The 24970-nt window shown below is 43.7% G+C and overlaps 1 protein-coding gene across 1 annotated transcript in view; it reads left to right on the top strand.

The window, feature by feature from the left end:
* The first annotated feature begins 4541 nt into the window (after window positions 1–4541).
* The window catches only part of skia (v-ski avian sarcoma viral oncogene homolog a), a 78389-nt gene continuing 57960 nt past the window's right edge, over window positions 4542–24970 (top strand). Inside the window, exon 1 of the mRNA XM_020458855.2 lies at window positions 4542–5917. Coding sequence (XP_020314444.1) covers window positions 5012–5917 — 906 coding nt within the window. The 5' untranslated portion in view covers window positions 4542–5011. The remainder of the gene's footprint in view (window positions 5918–24970) is intronic.

Raw genomic sequence — 24970 nt, forward strand, 5'->3', positions numbered from 1 at the left:
TGCATATGTGGTTCCCATAGTGAAACATGGAGGTGTGATAGTGTGGGGCTGCTTTGCTGGTTACACTGTCAATGATTTATTTAAAATTCAACACGCACTTAACCACCATGGCTACCACAGCATTCTGCAGCGATACGCCATCCCATCTGGTTTGCGCTAGTGGGACGATAATTTGTTTTCAACAGGATAATGACCCTCCAAGAGCTATTTAACCAAGAAGGAGAGTGATGGAGTGCTGCATCAGATGACCTGGCCTCCACAATCACCTGACCTCAAACCAACTGAGATGGTTTGGGATTAGTTGGACCGCAGAGTGAAGGAAAAGCAGCCAACAAGTGCTCAGCATATGTGGGAACTCCTTCAAGACTGTTGCAAAAGCATTCCAGGTGAAGCTGGTTGAGAGAATGCCATGAGTGTGCAAAGCTGTCATTAAGGCAAAGGGTGGCTACTTTGAAGAATCTAAAATCTAAATATATTTAGATTTGTTTAACACTTTTTTGGGTTATTCTACAATTCTACAATGTAGAAAATAGTAAAAAAATTAAGAAAACCCCTTGAATGAGTAGGTGTGTCTAAACTTTTGACTGGTACTGTATGTGTATATATACAGTGCCTTGCGAAAGTATTCGGCCCCCTTGAACTTTGCGACCTTTTGCCACATTTCAGGCTTCAAACATAAAGATATAAAACTGTATTTTTTTGTGAAGAATCAACAACAAGTGGGACACAATCATGAAGTGGAACGACATTTATTGGATATTTCAAACTTTTTTAACAAATCAAAAACTGAAAAATTGGGCGTGCAAAATTATTCAGCCCCCTTAAGTTAATACTTTGTAGCGCCACCTTTTGCTGCGATTACAGCTGTAAGTCGCTTGGGGTATGTCTCTATCAGTTTTGCACATCGAGAGACTGACATTTTCCCCCATTCCTCCTTGCAAAACAGCTCGAGCTCAGTGAGGTTGGATGGAGAGCATTTGTGAACAGCAGTTTTCAGTTCTTTCCACAGATTCTCGATTGGATTCAGGTCTGGACTTTGACTTGGCCATTCTATGTTTATTTTTGAACCATTCCATTGTAGATTTTGCTTTGTTTTGGATCATTGTCTTGTTGGAAGACAAATCTCCATCCCAGTCTCAGGTCTTTTGCAGACTCCATCAGGTTTTCTTCCAGAATGGTCCTGTATTTGGCTCCTTCCATCTTCCCATCAATTTTAACCATCTTCCCTGTCCCTGCTGAAGAAAAGCAGGCCCAAACCATGATGCTGCCACCACCATGTTTGACAGTGGGGATGGTGTGTTCAGGGTGATGAGCTGTGTTGCTTTTACGCCAAACATAACATTTTGCATTGTTGCCAAAAAGTTCAATTTTGGTTTCATCTGACCAGAGCACCTTCTTCCACATGTTTGGTGTGTCTCCCAGGTGGCTTGTGGCAAACTTTAAACGACACTTTTTATGGATATCTTTAAGAAATGGCGTTCTTCTTGCCACTCTTCCATAGAGGCCAGATTTGTGCAATGTACGACTGATTGTTGTCCTATGGACAGAGTCTCCCACCTCAGCTGTAGATCTCTGCAGTTCATCCAGAGTGATCATGGGCCTCTTGGCTGCATCTCTGATCAGTCTTCTCCTTGTATGAGCTGAAAGTTTAGAGGGACGGCCAGGTCTTGGTAGATTTGCAGTGGTCTGATACTCCTTCCATTTCAATATTATCGCTTGCACAGTGCTCCTTGGGATGTTTATAGCTTGGGAAATCTTTTTGTATCCAAATCCGGCTTTAAACTTCTTCACAACAGTATCTCGGACCTGCCTGGTGTGTTCCTTGTTCTTCATGATGCTCTCTGCGCTTTTAACGGACCTCTGAGACTATCACAGTGCAGGTGCATTTATACGGAGACTTGATTACACACAGGTGGATTGTATTTATCATCATTAGTCATTTAGGTCAACATTGGATCATTCAGAGATCCTCACTGAACTTCTGGAGAGAGTTTGCTGCACTGAAAGTAAAGGGGCTGAATAATTTTGCCTGCCCAATTTTTCAGTTTTTGATTTGTTAAAAAAGTTTGAAATATCCAATAAATGTCGTTCCACTTCATGATTGTGTCCCACTTGTTGTTGATTCTTCACAAAAAATACAGTTTTATATCTTTATGTTTGAAGCCTGAAATGTGGCAAAAGGTCGCAAAGTTCAAGGGGGCCGAATACTTTCGCAAGGCACTGTATATATATGTGTTTGTGTATATATGTGTTTGTGTGTATATATATATATATATATATATATATAGTAACCTACACCGGATAGGTACAGTGAAATGTGTTGTTTTTTTACAGGGTCAGCCATAGTATTATGGCATCACTGGAGCAAATTAGGGTTAAGAGTCTTACTAAAGGGCACATCGACACATTTTTCTCCTGGTCGGCTCAGGTATTCAAACCAGCAACTTTTCGGTTGCTAGTCAGGGTTTTAACCACTAGCCTACCTGCCGCCGCATACACTGCATCACTTATATCCCTTAGCAAATAGACAAAGCCCCAGGTCCCTCCAAAAAGGTAAGTTATCTGCAAGACATTCGGGATATAGCTCATCACTTCTCCACCTGCATTGCTTGCTGTTTGGGGTTTTAGGCTGGGTTTCTGTACAGCACTTTGAGATATCAGCTGATGTACGAAGGGCTATATAAATAAATTTGATTTGATTTGATTTGATTTGATCACTATAGCTCCAGATCTGGCAACACACCATGTCAATTACTGTGGGTGGTTTCTGAGGAAAATGGAAAAATCATAGCCTGGGTACCAGTTTGTCCACTTGCACTCAAACATTGTCGTAATTGTCATTTGTTTCAAAAATAATTGGACTGATCCATTGTGGAAAATGGTTGAGGCTTTAGCAAGTGGATTGCCTCTGGAGGGTAGGTCAGGGTAGCCTAGTGGTTAGAGCGTTGGACTAGTAGTCAGAAGGTTGCAAGTTCAAACCCCTGAGCTGACAAGGTTAATCTGTCGTTCTGCCCCTGAACAGGCAGTTAACCTGCTGTTCCTAGGCAGTCATTGAAAATAAGAATTTGTTCTTAACTGACTTGCCTAGTTAAATAAAGGTTAAAAACACTTTTTTTTTCTTGGCATATAAACTCAGAATTTTGCTCACATGAAAATTGTAGCTTACTCATGGTTATGTTTGCTATATGCCATGTAAATATATTGATGATATTAATATCCAGAGTACTAATTTATGGCCTAATTTATATTCTAATGACCTATGTGACTGAGCATGTCTCCAATTGCCATGCGGTTGCAGTTACATTGCCTCATGGCTAGGAGGAGCCACAGGAACGGCATACAATTGCCTCACCTTTCATTTTTTTAGCTCACGTCATCACAGTAAATCTTTATTGGAGATGACAGCAAACGACAACAGAGGCGACCAAATGAACAACATTACAATGCAGGTGTAGAAGGGCATACAGTTAATTTCATGAATCTTTTGAAGGCCGATTAGTATTAAAACCGTGTAGTAGTAAAAAAAGCTAATCTACACTCCACAAGTGTTTTAGGCGTAGGCTATATTATTTATTCAATCACATTCATTGAAAAAAATATACAAATTGCTCCAGTTAATTACACCCAAGTAACAATGTACATTTTAAATGCACAGTGACAGTTCCGTTTGTATTTTTCTCACCTTTCCCAACTCTTCAGCACAATAGGAATGATTCGATGTAGGCTAGTCCACTTGATCGCAGCCTAACCCCCGCTGCACTGTTCAATTGTTCATACGTTTAAAGTGTGCGTATTCATGCCCTCGTTGTTGCACATTACAATTAAAACTAAAAAACCCTGGGGGAAAGTGACTCAAACATAATTGCATAGACTGTGCTGCTACTATAGGGGAGCTCGAACAGTATAGCCGTGCTTGCGCAATTAACTGGCACATCTATATAGTAAAACAAGTCAATGCGTAAAACAAGTCTATGCGTAAAAACAGCCTATGCGTAAAATTAATTAAATTGGAATGTTGCGTCCAAATAACAATAATAATAGTTATTCATATGTTGCTATATCTGAAAATATGTGGCCCTAATATGTATTCTTCCCTAGTTTCCGCAATTCACAGTATAAGCCAGCCTGGATAGATAAACCTAAATAAACAAACCGCAGTCAGTCGTATAATTTGCATTTCCCCTTAAAGTCTAAATTTGACTGTCTGTAGCAAACTCCACCCATTCTCTTTCGGTTACAGCCGTTCCTAGCTGTGAATCAAGGGATTCAATGAGCCCTGTGCATTTTTCGCCTTTGCATATTCCGCACAAGGCTTCTAGGAGAAGTAGGGGAGTGCCGACTTGTTCCTGGAAGAGCCAGCCTGCGGAGTCAGTCACATTCTTGGCTGGGATTCAATGATTGAGCCAGACACTCACAAACACTGAGAGAGGGATGCGAGGGAGAGGGAGGGAGGGGGAGAGAGAGAGCGAGAGAGAGAAAGAGAGCGAGAGAGAGAGAGAGGGGGGGGGGGGGGGTGAGTGAGTGAGCGAGCGAGCGCAACCCAGCTCACAGACTAGCCATCTCCACACAGGCGTAGCGAACTGCGTGGGTAAACGGAGTGTTTGCATCGGGCTCTACTGCAGTATTTCAAACTGATTTTGTATGTGTTTTACACCTGTTACATAGAGAGAAGGCTTTGCTTTATCGGTCGATACTTTTTCTGGAACTTCAAAAGCGTACCATTCCCTTTTTGGAGGAGTTTCAGAGGGACGCGTTTTAGATATGGACAGTCGGGAGTCTACTGCATGGGAAGACTCGCCGGTGTCACCATTTGCCTAGTAGGTTCCTAGTCAACGGAATTGGAAACTCACTACCTGGGACTTTTTTGTGGATGTTTGATGAAGCGCTTTCCGCACTTGGCTAATTCTGGGATACCTTGGATTTACAAGGAACCGGGACCTATCGTGTCTTTCGATTGTTTTAGTTTTCCCCAGTTGAAAGGAACTCTCGCTTTCAAAGTCGTAGTGAAAACATGGAGACTGTAACTCGACAAAGCTTCCAACCTCACCCAGGACTGCAACAAACTCTCAAGCAGTTTCATCTGAGTTCTATGAGCTCCCTCGGCGGACCGGCGGCTTTTTCTGCTCGATGGCCACATGACCTCCTGTTCAAGAAGGATGGGAAAGAGCCCGAGCCCGTGCTGCATCTGCCCATGCAGCCACCGACAGTGATGCCGGGGCCTCTCTTCATCCCGTCCGACCGCTCCACTGAGAGGTGCGAGACGGTCTTGGAGACGGAGACTGTCTCCTGTTTCGTGGTCGGCGGCGAGAAACGTCTGTGCTTGCCGCAGATCCTTAACACCGTCCTTCGGGATTTCTCCCTCCAGCAGATCAACTCGGTGTGCGACGACCTCCACATCTACTGCTCCAGGTGCACGGCGGAACAGCTGGAAATCCTCAAAGTCATGGGGATTCTTCCATTCTCCGCGCCTTCCTGCGGACTCATAACCAAAACTGACGCGGAGCGCCTGTGCAATGCCCTGATTTACGGGGGCACCTACCCTCCGCACTGCAAGAAAGAGTTTTCTGGCTCCCTAGAGCTGGAGATCACGGAGAGAAGCTTCAAAATATACCACGAGTGTTTCGGAAAGTGCAAGGGTCTCTTCGTCCCGGAGCTGTACACAAGCCCCAACGCAGCCTGCATCCAGTGCATGGACTGCAGACTCATGTACCCGACCCATAAGTTCGTGGTGCACAGTCACAAATCGTTGGAAAACAGGACTTGCCACTGGGGCTTTGACTCCGCCAACTGGAGGGCATACATCCTCTTGGGCCAGGATTACACGGGGAAAGAGGAGAAGGCGCGCCTGGAGCAGCATTTGGACGAGATTAAAGAGAAATTTGACTTCGCCAACAAATATAAGAGGAAAGCATCAAGGGTGAGTTTAAATCTATGTTACAATGTAGTTGCACTGTGTTGCAAGTGTTGTTGCATTATACGAATGTTGTTACACTGTTGAACGTTTGTTTCCATTTCTCTTTCTGGTGTGTTGTTGTGTTGTCTTCTTGTAAATATAATGCTATCTAGAACGTCAACGACTCCTATCTAGAGTACAGTATACTATTGGTGCAATCTGCAATGATTTGTCCCTGCCATGGGTTTGTTTAGACTGGAGACGAGTCTTTCCAGGATTTGGTTACACTTAACATATTGTTACTAATTGTCCACCAATACCAGCTAAACGCCTCTGGTGGCAATAAAATCATTATTTGCCTGTGAAAAACCTCTGCGGGTGTCAATGGCTCAATTTTATTGACCTTACTTTAAAAACAATCCCATTTACCAACAAATTACCCTATAATAGTGTTACAACAACTATCGAGAACTCATGTGATGTAAGGACGGGACAAGGAAATAAAGTCGTAATTTCTTAAGTCCGGAGAACACCTCCTACAGCAACCCCCCCCCGCTCTGCAGGCAGTTGCACGCACGCACCCCACTCCCCCTTTACAGCTCTTGAGGTGGGGGCTGCCGCTCTCTCAGTTCGCACTTTTCAGTGTATTGTGGCAGACTGGCTGTGTTTGAGAAAGAGGCACTTGGTCGGGCCAAGTTATCTCAGGTACTTGAAGATGGATGTTTCGTTAACGAGGGGCTCTTCCGTGCGTAATGGGGGGCTGGCTTTTTATTAGGACGCGCGAGATAGGTTCATTGTTGTGTCTGTCTCTCTCTAGAGCCCATTACAGTAGAAGACTCCGACTTTGTCAGCTGAATAACTAAATATGTTAAATATTACTAAGCCCTTTTTTATTATGCTTTTTCCCCCTCCAAATGCAGTGATTCTAAAAATATTATATTATTTCAGAGCACTTATATTCTAATGACGAGAGGGAGGGGAGACCAGCACTGTTTCTGCAAGCCATTAGTGATGGGCATTCTGAGTCTTTTCGGGGAACTGGCCCATTTAGATCCATTCACCTAAAAGAGCTGGCTCATTTGGCTCCCAACCGGTTCTTCATTCAAAATGCTTAAAAATCTACCTATAACCAGGAAACAATTGAACATCTCCAATGTAAATGCCAAGAGGTAGACTACCATTATGTCAGATCGTGAAATGCGCGCTCAAATACATTTTTACTTGGCCAAATTATTAGATGGCGCGAAAAAATCACTACGCGCTCCCCACTATTTATTGTTTCTACCGTGAGGGTTCACCCTCTTAATATAATTATTTTGTAACTTTCTGCAGAAAAACGTTGTTTTGAGCAAATAAATCAGTAGTAGCAGTATGCAAATCAGGGAGCGAAATGAACGTCTCTTTCACAGATGCGATTCGGCTCCTGATGTTCACCAACAATATCTGTTCAAAAGGAGCGGCTCGTTCACATCAAGCCATGATTTATCAGGTGGATTCCCACATCTCTTTCATTGCCGGCTATCTGATGAGCCCTAAATGAAGGAGAGTGGACGGGTAAGAGGGGCCCAGAGTCTCGCATGCCACCCAGGCTCACCCGTTTCGGGGTAATTGAGCTCTGTGAAGGGTATGGGGGCCTCAGTTTGCCTAACCCTGACTTTTACATTGGAGGATATATAGGCTTTAGCCTAGAACTGCTACTACAACAGGCAGACCCTTGATTCTAAGGGCTCACACCAATAGCGTTTGCTGGCGGAGAGTACTTGGCATCGCTAAATGTAATTTGCTAACCGAGTGCGCACCGATTTTACACGTAGAATCACTTGAAAAATGTCATCAGTCAGACGTCTACAGCGGGTTGTCCCCAAAACACAGCTCGCTGAACGATTGGCAGACGAACGCTAGATCCACATTCAGTTCGATGTGAGCCGGCCTTAAGTCATATGGGGGGATTAAGCCTGCGCTTTGGGGTGGGGAGGCAGGGGGGGGGGGGGGGTCATCCCTCCCCTCTTCCCCCAGCTAAGACTGATAAAAGAGCCCCCTGCACAAATGAAAGGCAAGCATGGTCATTTGCATGAACTGTTAACATGAATAGAGTTGATGAAGCAGGGATAGGAGTATTGTGGTGGAAACATAATATGATCCCAACAAAGGGGTACATTCACCTCCCCCATCACACACACTCTTTTCCCTTCCCCCTTGTTACCTACTCCTTTGCCCCTCAGCATGAAAGGAGGGTGAAAGGAGAGTGGGTGATTATGGTACGGCAGTTTTCGGTGGGCCATACAAACAAAGTGGAAGTGTTTACCAACAGAGGTCTAACAATTCACCACCACAGTCTTTACCCTTCCATTTGCCAGTATTTTAGGAGGGCCAGAGCCTTGCCATGCCACAGTCAATACTTTCTCTTGGCACTCATCTGTGTTTAGGTTTGAGTGGGGGAACCGAAAGGACCCCTCTTTAAAACTCTCTTCTATTTTTAGAGGGTCTCAAAAGGCGCCCCGCCCCGTGTGTTAGAAATTGTTAATATGACTGTCCTTTGAATTCACTCTTTTTTTATCAAGTGGCTTTGCAAAAGCAATGCTAATGAGAGAAAATTTGCAGAATCTTGAATTATGGTAATATTGCTAAACTTCTCTCGCTACTGTACAAGTTTCCATTTGTCAGCACATTTCACCAGGGGTGTTACTTTGAAATGCGTTTCCGAGAAGTAAGTAAGTGATAGACCGGATTGAATTTATTGTGCTTTCAATACCTTTTTTTCTTGAGTTGTTGGCAAGAGGAAAGGGTGGTTTTTGTGAAAGTTTGTGAATGTAGCTGGCAGCCATCTCACAGTCAGACACAGGAAGTGAGCTCGAAGGACTTCCTGGCCTCGGAGACGCTTTGCTCCTCTGAGGAGCAGACTGCTGCTTGGTAGCAGCCGTCTGAGCTATAGAGGTCGACCGATTAATCGGAATGGCCGATTAATTAGGGCAGATTTCAAGTTTTCGTAACAATCGGAAATCTGTATTTTTGGGCGGCGATTAGCAGATTTTTTTCTATTTTTATGTTTTATTATTATTAATAAAGGCAAGTCAGTTAAGAACACATTCTTATTTTCAATGACGGCCTAGGAACGGTGGGGTAACTGCCTTGTTCAGGGGCAGAACAACAGATTTTCACCTTGTCAGCTCGGGGGATTCAATCTTTCAACCTTACAGTTAACTAGTCCAACGCAATAACGACCTGCCTCTCTGTCGTTGCACTCCACAAGGAGACTACCTGTTACGTGAATGCAGTAAGCCAAGGTAAGTTGCTAGCTAGCATTAAACTTATCTTATAAAAAACAATCAATCATAGTCACTAGTTAACTACACATGGTTGATGATATTACTAGATATTATCTAGTGTGTCCTGTGTTGCATATAATCTGACTGAGCATACAAGTATCTAAGTATCTGACTGAGCGGTGGTAGGCCGAAGCAGGCGTGTAAACATTAATTCAAACAGCACTTTCGCGCAGCTCTTCGTTGTGCGTCAAGCATTGCACTGTTTATGACCTCAAGCCTATCAACTCCCGAGATGAGGCTGGTGTAACCGAAGTGAAATGGCTAGCTAGTTAGCGTGCGCTAATAGCGTTTCAAACATCACTCGCTCTGAGCCTTCTAGTAGTTGTTCCCCTTGATCTGCTTGGGTAACGCTGCTTCTATGGTGGCTGTTGTCGTTGTGTTGCTGGTTCGAGCCCAGGGAGGAGCGAGGAGAGGGACGGAAGCTATACTGTTACACTGACAATACCAAAGTGCCTATAAGAACATCCAATAGTCAAAGGTTAATGAAATACAAATTGTATAGAGGGAAATAGTCCTATAATTCCTATAATAACTACAACCTAAAACTTCTTACCTGGGAATATTGAAGACTCATGTTAAAAGGAACCACCTGTCTTCATATGTTCTCATGTTCTGAGCAAGGAACTGAAACGTTGGCTTTCTTACATAGCACATATTGCACTTTTACTTTCTTCTCCAACACTTTGTTTTTGCATTATTTAAACCAAATTGAACATGTTTCATTATTTACCTGAGGCTAAATTGAAATGTATTGATTTATTATATTAAGTTAAAATAAGTGTTCATTCAGTATTGTTGTAATTGTCATTATTACAAATAAATAAATAAAACAATCAGCTTTTTTTGGTCCTCCAATAATCGGTATTGGTATCGGCGTTGAAAAATCATAATTGGTTGACCTCTAGTCTGGGCATTACCCAACACACACACATCCCACCCAAAGACAGGAAAATGACACCACACCGACTTTGCAGTCCTTATTGCAGCCTACTTCCCTTATAAAAGGCTGTGTTGGAATTTGCAATAAAAGTGCATTCTCCGTTTTCATTTTAGATGTGAGCACGCCGGTGTTGACTGTGGGAGTGCAAACAGCTGTGAATGAGCAAGTGAGTTAGCTCAGTGAACTGTTGAATGGGTTCAAAGTTTACAAGTCGGGTGTGGAGCAGTAGACTTGGTCTCTAAGTTCACCGTGCCAATGTTGGCTTGCCTTTATTACGGTTTCTGGCTCGAACACATGTGGGTGGCAAACATCATCAGTGGCTTTCCGCATCAGGATGTTTAGATAAGGATGGCGGCCGCAGATTTAGGACCTCCCTAGGTTTTAGTTCACATCAAGACGATGTGATTTATATGCACCCCATCTGTTGGGAGGAGATATGAACGAGAGAGAAAAATAATGGGAGCGAGCTTAGTTTATGCACAGGCAGTTTACGTTTCTGTTTTGCTGAGACATTTAGCAGCAGCACAGTCTTTTGGTTGCATAAGGTGAAAAACAGAATACAAAAGCATTCAGACTCTGAGCGTAAAAATCTCAATGGCTCAATGGTTCTCCCAGCCTGGCCCTGGACTGTAGCAAGCTGGTTTGTTGCTCTCTAGTGCGGCAGGGCTATCAGACGTTGTTTTGTTGTGTGTTTTGGCAGACGTCGCCTTGTGGAAGCCAGCAGACAAGACTAGTAGTTAGCCAGGGAAAAACTAGTAGTTAGTCTGGGAAACAGGAGAGTTGCGACAGACGTTACATTCCAGACCCGCCACTCCTTGCAAGAGAGAGAGGAGACAAGCCCATTACGCAAGCATCAACTGCAAACCCTTTTAAAACATTTTTTATTTTACTAGGCAAGTCAGTTAAAGAACAAATTCTTATTTTCAATGAAGGCCTAGGAACAGTGTTATCTACCTTGTTCAGGGGCAAAACGACAGATTTTTTTTTAACCTTTTCTGCTTAGGGATTCGATCTTGCAACCTTTCAGTAACTAGTCCAACGCTCTAACCACTAGGCTACCTGCCGCCCCAGCAAACCCTCTTGAGTAGGCATGAATGAAACATGTCCCCACACCTGCACTGTTATAGCCAACCCTCCACCATCCATTTTCTGTGGGACAGGAAAATCAAGTTGTTTTCCCTCCCATGTTTCATTCTCACACCGGGGTGGCTAGGAAGGCTTTTGTAGGCAAAGAGCAGCTGTTACAGAGAGGCTGTGAAGGCGGATGCATCCAGACAGGACTTGCATCATGATGCTTTTGGTCTGCAGTTGCAATTAAGGTTGAAAATGGAAGAAGCCTAAAACTGAGTTTGGACTACAAGCTCTTTTGTGGACTCTCAAAAGGGTGGCAAAAGTGCAAAGAGATCCCATTTTGTAGAGTGCAAGCCAGGTAGCAGGCAGGCCCCTCTCTCTCTTTCTGCAGAGTCAGCCCTCTCTAGCAAGGAGATCTGGGGGCCTCGTTGTTTTCAAAAGCACTGCTCCAAAAGTGTGGCTGGGCTCCAGACCCTGTTTCACAGAGGCTGAAACTTCCCTTCCCACTGCCCAAAAATGTCCCCAGTGCACCTTGGGATATCTGGCCTCCAGCTGAAGGGTCTGCTTGTTGGAGGGGGGAAAGGGAGGGAAGGAGTGAGTGAGGGAGGGAAAGGAAGGGGTAGGAAGTGAACTCCCTGAGGGAACAGAAGACCATGTCCTGTTTCATATGCAAGGCACAGGCACGGCTAAGCCTTTTGATGGAGAACCATATCCACACTGTGGACAGCACAACAGCTGGTAGCCATGCATATCAATGGCCACAGAGAGAATATGCCTCTTCACTTTGTTTTGGGAGGGTTTTCAGTAGGGAAAATGCAGCAACTGCCGCTGCATTAAAATACATATACGGCCGCGATGGGCCAGTTGTTTTGGAGTAGTGGTTGAATTGATTGAAGAAGGACTTTTTTCTGCATGGTGTTGACGTGAGGGCTGTTGTGATCGCAGAAGACCCATCCAATGATGTGTGTGTGTGTGTGTGTGCATGACCGAGAAATGACAAACTCTCCAGAAGCCTGCATAGTGCCTAGCTAAATGAGTCCTCCTCCAATCTCTATCTCTGACCAGGCAGACTGTGACTACTCTGAGTTGTCTGGGTACAGTGAGCCCTGCCTTGTTGGACCAGCGTGATGGGTCAGCGGGATCAATAGGATATCGACAGCCAGGGGTCTTCCTCTGTCAAGGGCGGCTGAAGAGTCCATCTCTCCTTCACCTCCACTGCATAACCAGAAGGGACACGGTGATGTCCGTTTTCTCATCTGACCTCATATCAGTTCTATCGACCACATGGGGCAGTTGTGCAATGAACACCTCGTCGCAGTTGTTTTGATAATTGAGTTTAGCAGAGTTGTATGTCGAGAGATACTATATATGGTTCTAATTCTATACGTTGTTATACATGACTCTGACATCTAGCACTTTACTAATACTTGTCTAAGCTAAGAGGGCTGTCTTTCTCAATGAGACCTAAGGGGTGGATTTCATACTGACAAACAGATGCTGATTCCACAGTGTAGATAAGGTGGCGGAGGAAACCTCTCGTTAACAATTTGGATGATTGTTGCGCTGTAGCTTGAATGGTATTAAAATGTAAGTCAATTCCATTTCTTATTTGAATTAGCAGTTAACTTCATGTGCAAAGAGGCTCACGTTAATTATTTGCAACATGTGCCGTTCACTTGCACTGTTTAATATTGTCTCGCTGGGAGAGAAAAAACATCTCCCCTCCGTAACACGGCATCACAACACGTATTATTACGAGAAGCAAACAGGGAATCACAGGTGACATGCTTGACTGTGGCGTCTGGGAAATTCTTCAAAAGAGCACAATAACAGCGAGGGAGAATAAATTAAATGCGCCGATTCCTTTCATTTCCACCCTGCCGGCAGCTATTTTAATTCACAGCCTTTTAAAGTTAGTCTAACAAACGGGGCTTCTCTCTACGAATGGCTGAATGTTCACTGGAAATACTTGATAAAACAACAGATATAATAGTTATCTAGGTTCCGTTTGTTCATTTTTTCCAAGGGCATTTTTGTGTTGCAAAATGTTGCATTTTCTGTTTAATTTCTCAATGATGAATTCATATGGCTAGTACACACAGGTTTAGTACTGACACGTGCAGCATTTTCAATGGAATTTACCGTACAGTAATTCGTATACTATCATGTTAAGCTCCCAGGGATTTGGTGTTATTCCTGTGGCTGCTCTGTACAACGATAGATTCCATCAGTCCTTTGAGTATTCTCCCTTTCTCCTTAGCGATCTTTTCTAGAAGCTCACTGCCTGCCATCCTCCTCCACACACACTTGCGTCTGCACACACACACACACACACACACGTCCCTTGGGACCCCCTCCCCTTCCACCAACTTTGCCACTACTGTCGTCCTTGGGGAATAGCACAAATCCTATGTGCTGGAAAAGGGAGCAAAAAGACAAAAAGAGAGAGAAGTTCAACCCCTCATCACAAGCCATTGTCTGCCCTGCCTCCTCCCTCTCCTCTTCCAGTGTGTCCCCTCCCCTGCCTCCTGTCTCCCCCCTGCTGGTCTGCCTGCCTCCCGGTCAGTCAGGAGTGTCTGCATATGACAAATGGCGATCAGGGGGACGTGCTTTATGAGCGGCAAAGGTCAAGAGGGCTGGAGAGTGCATTAATATACCTGACTGCCTGAGTGACTGGGGAGTATTGAACAGGACCTGGTGTGCTATGACGCACTGAAGGGAAGAGGGACGGCGAGAGAGGAGGAGGGGGATACAGGGAAAGGTCCCCGTACAAGTAAATGACTACGGGTATCCTTCCACTACCCAAAGTGAAAAAGTAGTGCCAGCAGGTTACCCGGGCTTACCTTAGCTACACATTCAACCTCCATCCAATCAACCACGGCCGCCGCCTCGTCCAATTGCCTCAGAGCTACTACAGCCGTCAGCCAATTAATTAAATTATGACGTAGGGCATTTATTGGGTTTCAAGACTGGAAAAGTTTTCAATGAAGCATATATGCCCGACATGAAAAACCATACACTTTGGTAACCAACAGTACTTGGTTCTAAAATAAATCTCACACTGTGAAGATATTAGCCCACCGCCAGACAGGGAATTCCCTACAAGTATTTGTGTGCACACGATAAACATCCCAGTCTATTTCCGTGTTCGCACGGCTGACAATCATCACCCCCCTCGGAGCGGATACTTTTTGTTTTGACACACGGCCACATATCGCACTATATCAAGAGGCTAAAAATGAGACGCCGCCTTTTTTCTCATGCATCTGTGTGTGGATAAAGATAGATGCAGTGTTTGGCGAGCCGTTATGGTACAGTAGTAGTATGTCCGGTATCTCTCTCTCTCTCTTTGTCTCTCTCTCTCTGTCTCTCTCTCTCTCGCTCTCTCTCTCTTTTTTTTGTTTGTTTGAAGGAGTGGCCCAGTTACAAGGACTCTGTCGTTGGCACACACGGGCACTCAGACTCTTCAACCTGCTATAAACTCAATCATTCTGGGGGGTGAGAGAGAGAGAGAGAGAGAGAGAGAGAGAGACAAAGAGAGACACTCCCTCCATATACTTTAATAATACAACTTGTCATGAACAACCGGGAGACTACATGCTCTCCTCCACCCATTGAAATTCAGCTGATTTATTTTTCAGTTTATTATCATTTTAATGAAATTGCATGAACATTTTTATTAGGGAGTGTCAGTAAACATTATGAATTGATGACGCTCATTGAAGTCCTATTGGTCCAATCCTGTGTGGGTTTGTAATGGGTAAGCGGCTGTGTGTAGAAGGTAGCCGATTGCTGAGAGAAAGAAAGAGAGAGAGAGAGAGGGGAGATTAGGAAGGGGGGCTTCATTGGCATGGCTGGCTGGGGGCGATTTGTGCTGCGTCAGCCCGGACTCTCTTTGTGTGACAGTGGTGTCGGCCTTTTGAAAGAGCGGTCTGTCACATGACCTCCCCCCAAAATGATGATCCCTCTCACCCTCTCAGCTCTTTCAGCTCACGTAAGCCAATAGTGTGCCTCAGAACAGCTCCCACGGGGGCAGATGGCTGTCTGACGAAGGAAGCCAGACACACACAAAAGCACACACACTGCAGCATACATACTCGCAATCACATAAAAAGTATTATACAGCACTATCACAAATTCTTGTCAACAGTACAGTCATTTAAAAGGAAAGAACACTACATTCTGCTTTGGTGAAAGTGTTTTGTAGATATAATGCTTCGCAGTGAGGTGTTTTTTTAAATATTTACACTCTCATCTAATCATCTAATGCTTAACTAGCCAAATACCCATGTGAGCGACAAGGGAACATTTGAATAGGAATGGCCTATTCTGCCTCTTTGGGTTTGTGATTGTGCCTGGGCAAGCGTGTGTGTGTCTGCTTTGTTTTCTGCCTGGATCAGCTGTAGGAGGAGGTTTGCCTCTCACTGCCTACTCATTTCCATCTCCATCTGTCTGTCTCCCACGGTGATGGAGGCTTGCCTCTCCCTGCCCCCTCTCCACACATACACACACTCACTCACACACACACCTCCCGGTGTCAGGTGTGTAGGCAGGCACTGTTATGAGGCTGTTAGGCGGCTCACAGGAGAGAGTCATGAGGTTGGCAGGATCCTACTCCCACTGTGTAATGGGAAAAGCCAATTCCAATGCCTGGCTAATCTTGTTTCAGATTGAAACAGCATGATTAGACTGGAGGGCAGCTGCTAAGTGTACTTCTCATAGGTGGCACCTCCGTTACTCGGTCGCATCATGCCATTGTTATGACCGCTCTCAAGTCGTCCTCTAACAGCGGCGCCATAGTGGTGCCCTAAAGTGGTGAGAAACCCAGTCATTCTGGACGGAGGTGAACCACGGTTTCGTCTAAATTACACTATAGTGCCTGGAAATACAATGACATTGCTAAAGTAGTCAAATATTAATACTTTGTCAGCCTTATCATGTCGTCAAATTTACTTGAGACTGATGGCAATGTTGTCATTAGCTAGCAAAGTTTGTCAAAAATAGCTAGCAATGCTAACATTAGCTAGCTAAAATCCGGTCAATTTTATACAGCATCTAAAGCCAATCTGGCGACATCAAAATGATGACAAAAGGCTTTCATACTAGTTATTTGCCTCCCTTTTGAATGTTGTTTTATTTCCATGCCACTGTAATGCACTTTTGATGAGATCTTCATTAGCGCTCATTGACGATGCATTGAGTAAAATGCTCAGTCGGGCATCAGTCCAAAACAAACGTTCTGAACAATATTGTGATAAAGCGTGCAACCCATGAATAGGGGAAATCGCTTTGCACAGTGGATGTACTGTATGTAGGCTGCTATGTTCAGTAATGTATGTGGGTGATGGTGATGGTGGGGATCGGGGGTGGATTGGTTGGAAAAACAAAGCTTCTGCATCTGAAAGATCCTACACATACATGCTTATAGCAAACAGAGAGAGCCTGCTGTCCCCTACACTGCATCTCTCATTCAGAGGATGGGGGGAATCAAATGTCACAATTCCCACAGCCCCCCTCCCCCAAAAATGTAAATAGCGGCGTCATGATCTATCACTGCAAACATCGGATGCCAGGCCCTGTGTGGCTATTGAATTATGAAAAGGCTTGGGGCTATTCTGTGGTGGAGGGAGGCTGCAACCCCCTCTTTTGGGGGGTGGGTTAGTTATTAAAGAGTGGTTGTGCATGCTTAGCCGCAGCCATGTCGAAGGGCAGGTCCCATGGGCTCTGGGGGGTATTGTGACCCTCTCCTCTACGGGGTTTTGTGGCTGGCCTTTGTCATCTCTTTCTATGGAGGGCATCAGCTGGGACATTGCGCTCTCCCCATCCCCCTTTATCGCCCCATTACTTGTCCCAAGCTACTGAGTCACAGACAACTGCTCATCATCGGACCCCTACCTTCCCCCTCCTCTACCTTTACTCTCCTCTGTTTGTTCTTCCCTCCCTAGAGTTTTACTTATAAATGTATGAATGCTAGCTAAGGTGCCAAGAAGGGATAGGCCTACATATAAATAGCAGACCTGGGTTTATATACATGTGTGTTTGAGTATCTGGTTTACAAATATATAGTTTTTCTGTTTATTTTAGTATTTTCAAATACCCAAACAAATACCTTTATTTGAGTATTTGAATGGTTATTTGTATAAACCAAATAGTCTGCAAATTGTATTTGACAGTATGTTCAAATACTTATTTTGAATACTATTTTCGATAGCTGTGTTAAACGTATGGGAGTGCATTTAACTCATTTAGTTTTACAATACTTTCCAAGTGTATTTACAAATACATTAAAATATTAAACTACATGTCTTTTCATGTAAAATACAGTGCCAGTCAAAAGTTTGGACAAACCTACTCATTCAAGTGTTTTTCTTTATTTTTGCTATTTTCTACATTGTAGAATAATAGTGAAGACATCAAAACTATGAAATAGCACACATGGAATAATGTAGTAACTAGAGGTCGAACGATTATGATTTTTCAACGCCAATACCGATACCGGAGGACCAAAAAAAAGAAAAACCGATTAATCGGACAATTTTGTTATTTATTTATTTGTAATAATGACAATTACAACAATACTGAATGAACACTTATTTTAACTTAATATAATACATCAATAAAAATAAATGTAGCCTCAAATAAATAATGAAACATGTTCAATTTGGTTTAAATAATGCAAAAACAAAGTGTTGGAGAAGTAAAAGTGCAATATGTGCCATGTAAGAAAGCTAACGTTTGAGTTCCTTGCTCAGAACATGAGAACATATGGAAGTTGGTGGTTCCTTTTAACATGAGTCTTCAATATTCCAAGGTAAGAGGTTTTAGGTTGTAGTTTATATAGTATTTATAGGACTATTTCGCTCTATACTATTTGTATTTCATATACCTTTGACTATTGGATGTTCTTATAGGCACTATAGTATTGCCAGTGTAACAGTATAGCTTCCGCCCCTCTCCTCGCCCCTACCTGGGCTCGAACCAGGAACACATCGACAACAGCCACACTCGAAGCAGCGTTACCCATCGCTTCACAAAAGCCGCGGCCCTTGCAGAGCAAGGGGAATAACTCTTCCAAGTCTCAGAGCGAGTGACGTTTGGAACGCTATTAGCACGCACCCCGCTAACTAGCTAGCCATTTCACATCGGTTACACCAGCCATTAGGCTGATAGGCTTGAAGTCATAAACAATGAATGCTTATGAGTCTGCTGCTGCCTACCATCGTTCAGTCAGACTGCTCTATCAAATATCAAATCATAGACTTAATTATAACATAATAACACAGAGAAATACGAGCCTTTGGTCATTAATATGGTCGAATCGGGAAACTATCATTTCGAAAACAAAATGTTTATTATTTCAGTGAAATACGGAAACGTTCGGTATTTTATCTAACGGGTGGCATCCCTAATTCTAAATATTCTTTTTACACTGCACAACTTTCAATGTTATGTCATAATTACGTAAAATTCTGGCAAATTAGTTTGCAATGAGCCAGGCTGACCAAACTGTTGCATATACCCTGACTCTGCGTGCAATGAACGCAAGAGAAGTGACACAATTTCACCTGGTTAAAATGCGCTTTTGTTAAATCATCCCCCAGCGTTGCATCGATTATATGCAACGCAGGACACGCTAGATAAACTAGTAATATCATCAACCATGTGTAGTTATAACTAATGATTATGATTGATTGATTGTTTTTTATAAGATAAGTTGAGATAAGGTGAAAATCTGTCGTTCTGCCCCTGAACAAGGCAGTTAAGGCCGTCATTGAAAATAAGAATGTGTTCTTAACTGACTTGCCTAGTTAAATAAAGGTATAAAAAATATATATATATTTAAAAATCGGCCAAATCGGTGCCCAAAAATACCGATTTCTGATTGTTATGAAAACTTGAAATAGGCTCTAATTAATCGGCCATTCCGATTAATCGGTCGACCTCTATAGTAACCAAAAAAGTGTGAAACAAAGCAAAATATATTTTATATTTTATATTCTTCAAAGTAGCCACTCTTTGCCTTGAAGACAGCTTTACACACTCTTGGCATTCTCTCAACCAGCTTCATGAGGAATTTTTTATTTATTTATTTTACCTATTTAACCAGGTAGGCAAGTTGAGAACAAGTTCTCATTTACAATTGCGACCTGGCCAAGATAAAGCAAAGCAGTTCGACAGATACAACGACACAGAGTTACACATGGAGTAAAACAAACATACAGTCAATAATACAATATAAACAAGTCTATATACAATGTGAGCAAATGAGGTGAGAAGGGAGGTAATGCTTTTCCAACAGTCTTGAAGGAGTTCCCACATATGCTGAGCACTTGTTGGCTGCTTTTCCTTCAATCTGCAGTCCAACTCATTCCAAACCATCTCAATTGAGTTGAGGTTGTCGTGTAAATATTCAGTCAATCATATTTCTCAAATACCGGCGGAGCCTGTGAGTTCAAATATGCTTTTATTACAATATAATACAAGCCGAGCTGGTTCATGAAATCAACTATCTTTCCAGTCTTGGCACATACTTCTTATACATTTTTCCTCCTGACGTCACACACAGCAACTCCTCTTAATGACTCATCCCCTCTGGCATTTAGCCACAGTTATCTTATTGCCCTGCACTAATTTTAGTTTGGTTTCACATTAGGGCATTGAACCTGTAGAGCCACACCAATAGTTCAAAAATACAGACATGTTCTCGACTAAAACAGGTTCATGCATGTAGGACCATAGCAACAGTCCATAGATACATTTTACAGAAATAACCAGTCATGTCCACTCCCCAGACAGGTGCATGTCTAATGGTGTCTAATGACCTAGTGTTGCGGACTATCCTGAAATGTATAATGGACACACATGTTCTGGAAAATTCTCAATAAGTCGGGTGATTGTGGAGGACAGTGTCACCAGCAAAGCACCCCCAAACCATCACACCTCCTCCATGCTTCACGCTGGGAACAACACATGTGGAGATCATCCGGTCACCTACTCTGCGTCTCACAAAGACACGGCGGTTGGAACCAAAATCTACAATTTGGACTCATCATACACTTGTGTTTCTTGGCCCAAGCAAGTCTCTCCTTATTATTGGTGTCCTTTAGTAGTGGTTTCTTTGCAGCAATTCGACCATGAATGCCTGATTTAATGCGGTCTCTGAACAGTTGATGTTGAGATGTGTCTGTTACTTGAACCCTGTGAAGCATTTATTTGGGCTGCAATCTGAGGTGCAGTTAACTCTAACGAAGTTATCCTTTGCAGCAGAGGTAACTTCTACATTGGGCCAGTTGGTAGCCTAGTGGTTAGGGCGTTGGGCCAGTAACCGAAAGGTTGCTAGATTGAATCCCTTAGCTGACAAGGTAAAAATCTGTTGTTCTGCCCCTGAACAAGGCAGTTAACCCACTGTTCCTAGGCCGTCATTGAAAATAAGAATTTGTTCTTAACTGACTTGCCTAGTTAAATGAAGAATAAATAAATCAACTCTGGGTCTTCCTTTCCTGTGGTGGTCCTTATGAGAGCCAGTTTCATCATAGCGCTAGATGGTTTGTGCAACCGCACTTGAAGAAACTTTAAACTTTCAAGTTCTTGAAATTTTCCAGATTGAGTGACCTTTATGTCTTAAAGTAATTATGGACTGTCATTTCTCTTTACTTGTTTGAGCTGTTCTTGCCATAATATGGACTTGGTCTTTTACCAAATAAAGCTATCTTCTATATACCACCCCTACCTTGTCACAACACAACTGATTGGCTCAAACGCATTAAGAAGGAAAGAAATTCCACAAATGTACTTTTAACAAGGCATACCCGTTGATTGAAATGCATTCCAGGTGACTACCTCATGAAGCTGGTTGAGAGACTACCAAGAGTGGGCAAAACTGTTATCAAGGCAAAGGGTGGCTACTTTGAAGATTCACAAATATAAAATATTATTTGTTTAACACTTTTTTGGTTACTACATTATTCCATATGTGTTATTTCATAGTTTTGATGTAGAAAATAGTACAATGAAGAAAACTCTGGAATGAGTAGGTGTTTCCAAATGTTTGACTGGTACAGTATATCTGAATACCTACTTCGATTTTAAGTAATTGAGATATTTCAAAGTATTTGAACTCAGGACATTGACACCGTAGCATCATAAACATTTCTATTATCTTATATCCTTTAGTATACTAGAGAAGATTATAGAACATTTTATAGAGTCATGATGTAGCTAGCTACAATGTAGCTTAGCCTCTTCTTTCTGAGGTAAAAACGAAATAAAAATTTCCTCGGAAACGACAATGTACGTGCGGCTGTTTACTTTTGGGCAGGGCAGGAATTGTGTGACATGTGTGGCATCTCTCTTGTGTGGAGAAAGAGGGTAGAGCAGCGATATGAATCTGTAAACGTCCGTGATCTTTGCTTTGTTTAGTCGACCGACTCATTGCGATGTCTGCCTGCTCTCTGCCTGGGTTAATCTTACACAAGATGAATCCGACGGGAGAGACGGAAGTAATTGCCCTATCGATCCAACAAAGCACTTGTTCCGAACTTTGACCGGTGACTAGAAACTGCAACTGTTGATCACCACAGCTAGGCTACATTTAGTAACAAATAGAACAACACATTTCTCTGTCTGTACTCCAATCTTAACTATCCACTATAGATGTCAGTACTCAGTTGGACTAGCTATCCATATTATGTAAACTGCTATACATTGATCCAACAACAGTTACGTGGTTCGTTTTTGGTAATTTTACCGATTCTAGATTCAAGTAATTCTTTTTCCAATACAAATATTAGATGTGGGCTGGAGAACAGTCAAGAAGTGGAGAAGTTACAGAGAGAAGGGGGTTCGAGGAGCGATAGAGATAAGGTATTCTGCTGTTGGTGGCTCACCCAGGGGATCAGAGATCAACTTCTAGTCACATGCCACTCTTCCCCTCAGGCTGCCGGAAGTCACCGGACTGGTTCCCCAAGAATGTCTGTCCCAAATGATCCACCTTCTACGCCTGTCTGTTAGTCAGTCAGTAAAGGAGGGCTTTGAGGATGAAGTTTAGACTGGAACTAGTGAGCAAAGAGATGGAATTTAGACTGGTGCAAGGGAGCAAGGGAGCTCACTGTTTAGAGAGCAATGTTGGATCAGTTTAGAGCTTTTCGTTAAGACCTGTCGCCAGCCAGCGGGGCAACAAAAGAAACAAACTCGGCTGCCGGTCACACCGTGGCAGCTTTTCAGGAAGCAGAGGTGGGATGTGAATGTGTGTGTACCCCCCTCCTCTCCTGGCCATGCTCCCTGGCTCAGTTTATGCCCCAGGAAGGACATTTCTGAAACAATGTCTTATAATGTCATTAACATCTTTCCTGCAGTCTCTCCCTCCAGCCTCCCCCACCTCCACCTCCAAGTCACTGATCTCCCCAATTAATCCCATTCTAGCCCACTCTGGCAAATGAACTGGCAGCATAGATACTAAATAAAACAAGGTGTTGAAAGGGGATCCCTCCTCCTGGAGTCTTGGCTATAGGGCGCCTGGGTCTCAAATTAAGGAAGCTGCCACCGACCACGGCAACTCTTCATTTTTTTGCTCTTTCTTTCTTTAAATTTGTCCTTTACATATCCCATGGTTCTCTCTCTCCCCACCTCTCTAGGCTTGAGTGCAACCTATTGATTTAATGTCCCTTGTGCCACACACACACACACACACACACACACACACACACAAATAAATGACGGCATGCACACACACTCCAGTCAAACACACTCACCACCAATGAAACAAACACGCCCATAGTCCAAGCCCAAATGCATAAATATTCACACAGTCAAACATCCGCACATGCTATTTACACACACTTGCACCACCAACACTCCGCCAGGGCAGACAATGGATCTCTTGAAGCCTCTGGCTTATAATTCACGTAATTGTAGATGTGCAGACAGGCAAATGTGTGGAGTGTTTAACAGCCTCCTCAGTGTAAAGCCCCCCCAGGACAAAGGCATTATTTCCCTGCATAAGACCCTATCCCTAGCTGTTCTTCAAGGGGGAGACTGTCAAAGCTATCTTCAGCAGTAGGACATCTGTTTATATAAAGCATACCACCATTTATATCTGTCCCTGTTAATCTCCCTCCACACACGTGTGTTGTGGGGGTGTGTGTCTGTGTGTATGGGTGTGGGGCGGTGGCAGGCGGGCGGTCATCTTATCCTTATTCCATCTCCTGTGACCTCTACCCCCTTCACTCAGCTCATCTGTTTGCCCTGTTTAATTATCTTTGCAAACACACACACACACATACACACACACACAGGTCAAGGCTCCCGGTGAACCTTGCCCTCTGGGCCACACAGACTCATCCAGAGGCTGGAGAAGGCAGAGAATGATGGAAAACCTTCCTCCCTCCTTCCACTCCCCATCTCCAGGCCTGACAACTGGTGGTCTGCAAGGCTCTGGATTAAACGGACTCCTTTGTGTGTGTGTGTGCCTTTCTCTGTATGTCTGTGGTCTGTACAGCATGCACCTTTTCACAAACACTAGCCACCGACAGTCTGTGTCGCAACGCCCAACAGTCCAACAGATAGGCCTACATGCTGCCGCCCGAATTTGTTGGACGGTCACAAAAGAAGGAGAGAATTCTTGGCCCCGCTTCGCGTCCGAGACGGTGTATTTATTTTAGATTTGGAAATCCAATCCGTCTGTATTTTGTGGTAGGAATGATACCTTAGCAAGGTTAGTTTCATAGGAGTGAGCGAGAGCTTGGGTTTTGTACATGTTTGATTTTCCATGCTCCTGCCTAGCCGGTCAGTATTATTGTAAGAGGAAATTAGATGCAGGACAAGTGTTTAGTCTTTGCGAATGGACAGAGGGAGAGATGTTATGTCTCTCTTTCTCATGATCAATTTCTTCTTCTCTCTCTAATGTTCTCTTTTACTCTATCTTTTTCTCTCTGACTGGTATTCTCTATCTCCCTAGCTCTCTCTTCCTCTGTCTCTCTGCCTCCCCCTCCCCATCACTCCCTCCCTCCCTCTCTCCTAGGCTGGGGTTCCTTTCTTCCCTGGCTCTCGTGTAGAAGCCATCCGACTCAGGACGTGCCATGAAACATCAGAATCCACTTCCTGCAGAAATCAATACATCTCAGGTCCTGTGCAGACCCACACATTGGCATACAGCTGGGAATGCGTGCACACACGCAAATCTGCAATGGCATGCTTTCACACACACACACACACACACACACACACACACACACACACACACACACACACACACACACACACACACACACACACATCCTCGGGACACACATCAGAAAAGAGGATAATCTAATTGCCCTTGTGTTGGAATTAGACTTGGCCAAAAATAAAAAGGTTTATTGCACCATTTATGTAGTGGCGGCCTCAAAATGTCTGTGGTATTCAGACTAACTGCTGGAAATGGCAGGGAATCAGAGCACCCCACCCTCCCTGGCTAAAAACGGATGTGGTGTGGAGGGATACTGCTATGCCTTGTCTGCAAGCTTTCAGCAATTCACCCAGCGCCACTGCAAACAGCACTAGCAAAACCTTTCAGGCTTCATTTTACTGCTTATCCTATGCTAAATGCTACCCGTGCTAGGCTACAAGCTAAACCCACTACACTCGGCATTTGGATGGGATGGAAGGAGGATCCCTCCCTCAGTGCAGCGGTAATTAAATGATAGAACCCCGATGTGAGCAGGCCAGAAGTGAAAGGATGACCTCACAGGCACCTAATCGTCA

This window comes from Oncorhynchus kisutch, linkage group LG24, assembly GCF_002021735.2.
Source record: "Oncorhynchus kisutch isolate 150728-3 linkage group LG24, Okis_V2, whole genome shotgun sequence".
NCBI lineage: Eukaryota > Metazoa > Chordata > Actinopteri > Salmoniformes > Salmonidae > Oncorhynchus > Oncorhynchus kisutch.